Source organism: Chironomus tepperi, unplaced genomic scaffold (genome assembly GCF_022539635.2).
Source record: "Chironomus tepperi strain 1889 unplaced genomic scaffold, CSIRO-AGI_Ctep_v1 contig_330, whole genome shotgun sequence".
NCBI classification, from domain to species: Eukaryota; Metazoa; Arthropoda; class Insecta; order Diptera; family Chironomidae; genus Chironomus; species Chironomus tepperi.
In genome coordinates, this window is record NW_027226452.1 from 37822 (window position 1) to 41384 (window position 3563).

The 3563-nt window shown below is 34.9% G+C and overlaps 1 protein-coding gene across 1 annotated transcript; it reads right to left on the reverse strand.

Moving 5' to 3' along the window:
* Positions 1–1041: 1041 nt before the first annotated feature.
* On the reverse strand, positions 1042–2738 carry LOC139093143 (aminomethyltransferase, mitochondrial-like). The gene is given in 4 exon segments (XM_070643747.1): positions 1042–1670; positions 1673–2096; positions 2099–2350; positions 2415–2738. Coding segments are annotated over 4 exon segments (1248 nt in total). The 5' UTR covers positions 2673–2738; the 3' UTR covers positions 1042–1356.
* Between the last annotated feature and the right edge of the window lie 825 nt (positions 2739–3563).

Sequence of the window (3563 nt, forward strand, 5' to 3'; positions counted from 1 at the left end):
TTAATGAATTTAAAAAAATAAAAATAAAATAAATTAAGAGAGAGGAATTATCTCATGAAATATACTTTTTGTACTTGTGTTCTATTAGAGCTCGGACATGTACACATTGTTGTTCTACTAAGTTCAATCTCCTGAAATTTGTAAATTTTTGAACGTAATTTTAAAATAAGGTTATGTAAATTAGAGCAAATTGTCGATATAGTAATTGAGTTCTTGTTATTGGTCCGCGACAAGTCACTACAGTACTTATACAAACACTACTATGCCTTAAGACACACGTAAGTTGACCAAAAATTATGAAAATACACCAAATTTTAACAAGATCGAAACAATCTTTAAGGCAGCAAAGAAGCAGCAGTGGAGTGTCGGCCTAACATTCTAACGACCCTGGTTCCATCCTAGGGAAAGTCTAGACGGATTCGGGTTCTTTTTCGCTGTTTCTAGTCACGCTAACTCGGTTTGTGTATTTTGGGACACACAAATTGTAATAATCTCTTAAATAATCTTTAATTAACTCGAACATATGACACCTAATTAAACTAGATTCAAACAGTACGACCTAACTCGTAGGTCGACGTCTTCTTGAGAGAGTCCAGGTCACAATTGATCCTGGCTATGCTCTAAATTAAGTATTGGAGTAGACGAAACTTGCTTTTCGACTAGAAATTGTCTCTAATTTGCTAGATTTAAAACTGCTTTTACGAAAAATGCCTGTTTTCGTAAATGGCCGAGCCTAATTTGTGTTTGGCCTAGTCTATTGTATGTCTGGTTGACCCCAATGTGCGTTTGGCTGGATCTAATGCGTTGATGGCTTAGCTTAATGTGTGCTTAACTGAACCTTTTAGTTCATACGTGACTTAGAATCACCATTATAATTCTAACCTTAAAAAATGCGTTTCATACCTCCATAACTTCCTATATCACCCAATCTAATTCAAAACAAGCTCACATTCATTTGTATACTGATAATCATGCATCCTATGGGACAAAAAACGTAGAGAAGCTTGATGAAAAACTTTTTCTTATAAAACTACCGAAAAATAAAAAAAAAAAATCTTCTTTATTTTCAAGAAAATTTTCCAGTTTTAAATTCCACTTGACAGATTTTTCAGTTCCTTTCCATTTCATTTCCATATTCTTACTAAATAAGTATCCATTTGAGAGTTTTAAAACATTTTCTACAAACTAATTTATTTTAATTAAAAGAAAAGTGTAATAGAGTAGCAATAGAAGTAAAAAAAAGGGGAGATAGCTGTATAAGAACGTAAGTTGATGAAGTTTAATGAGCATAAAATCGTTATGGAAAAAATATTTCTTAACCTAAAAATTAGTTTCTTGATATATTTATGGATATCCTCATTCCTTTGGTTTTTGGTAATAATTTGACTTAACAAATGGCATTTTTGAAATTTCTGCTTTAAAGAATTTGTCACGAATTTTAAGTTCTACTGCTGTGCCTGGCTTTTTGAATTCTTCCTTAACATAACCCATTGCGACATTTCCAGCAATTGATGGACTTGGACATCCGCTTGTAATTTCACCAATTTTGTCTCCATTTGCGTGGATTGTCACACCATGACGTGCAGGCGGTCCTGATGTCATTCTAATTCCAACACGTCTTCTAGTCACGCCATTCTTAAGCTGGTCAAGGATTACATTAGCACCAGGAAGTCACGTTCATCTCTTCGTCTTTTAGCTACAAGCCATGCAAGTGCAGCCTCAATTGGTGTTGTTGTTGTGTCTATGTCACTCCCATAAAGACACATACCAGCTTCAAGTCTCAATGAATCTCTGGCACCGAGTCCAGCCATTTTGATATTTGCTGTTTTTGATTCTAGTAATGCAGCAGCTACAGCACTTCCACTATCTGCTGGAATTGAAATTTCAAATCCATCTTCACCAGTATATCCACATCTTGTTATACGACAATCCTTAACACCAGCAACCTCAGCTTCTGTTGTGGTCATGAAGTACAATTTACTTAAATTCATTTTTGTTAAAGTTTGTAGAGCAGCTTGTGCTCCTGGACCTTGTAATGCAAGCAATGCACGCTCAGATGGATCAAAGAATTGCACATTTACATCCTTATTTTTGCCGTACGGAAATGCTCAACAGCTTCTTTTATCAATTGACTATCATGTTCTTTACGTGCTGCATTTGATACAACATAAAGAAAATCGGAATCAACACGACTAACAATCAAGTCATCAAGTATTCCACCATTCTGATTTGTAAAAACTGTCAGGGAACCAGATCCTTTTTGTAATCCTTGAATATCAGCTGTTGTTAATGTTTCAAAACATTCAATCGCATGTTTGCCTGTTATGTGTGTTTGCAGCATATGAGATACCTAAAAAATATCAATAATAAGTATGTCAACTGAATTTTATATTCAATAGACAAAAAATACTCACATCGAATATTGAAGCACATCCAGGTGTTCGTGTGTGTACATGTGATGCGGCAATTCCTTGATCAGAATATTGAACAGGCAACAAGTATCCAGCAAAATTGACAATTTTGCCTCCTTGTGATACATGAAAATCATACAATGACGTTTTCTGTCCACGTTCTTCCTGTGCTGTTACTGGTGATGTTGAGAAGCATGCAAAATTCTTAATTTGTAGCTGTTTGCCGACGAGACGCGATGACAGGAACTTAGTCAAGCCCATTTTTATACTTAATATTTTATATTCTCAGAGATGTAAATTGCAGCACAGTAAAAATCAAACTGATTGAGATGTACAATAATAATTTTAATATAGGACGAGCGTAAAAATCTTATCAGCTGTTTGGTGCTGACTTAAAAGGTCAACCCGAAATATAAAAAAATTCTGTTCTCTTATTTCTATTTTTATTGTGATTTCTTTTCTTTGCGTTATCACGTGATTCGTGAGTCAATTGTGAGGGGTTATTAGTGAATGTTGAAATTGAGTAAATGATGGATGAGTCAGGCAGTGACACTCAAAATTGTTTCATCCGATACATAGACAAACCTTCATCTAGAGCAATACCCGATCGGCACTTATAGAAGTGTTGCCATCACGACGACGAGGTGGCTGTATACTTTGAACCAAGTGGCAACCACTCGAAAACAACCGGATTTGCCAAGTGACTGCCACTTGGTTCTAAGTATACTGCCATCTCGTCGCCGTGTTGCCAATATTTCAAAGAGTGCCGATCGGGAAGCAGTCACTTGGCAAATCCGGCTATTTTCGTCGTGGTAGCAACATTTCTAAATATCATTCAGATCAAATTCAGTGTCAATGCCTTAGACTAAACTGATTAAAATTACTGGTTATGAGTAAACAGAAATAGGGTTTAATGACGTTTTTTGTGACGTATTCCGTGAGAGGAATTTGGAATGTTTCTATTCTTATGATTTTCAATGAGATTGTTGTTTATGGTACATTAAATCTTCTAATAATAGAAATATAGACTTACTTCTATCGCAAAATCAGCAGAGAGTAATGATTATACTGTAATTTCTCTTAATTTCACGATTGTTTCAATACAAACTGTTTAAAAACTCTTTTTAAATATTTTAGAATATTTCTGATTTA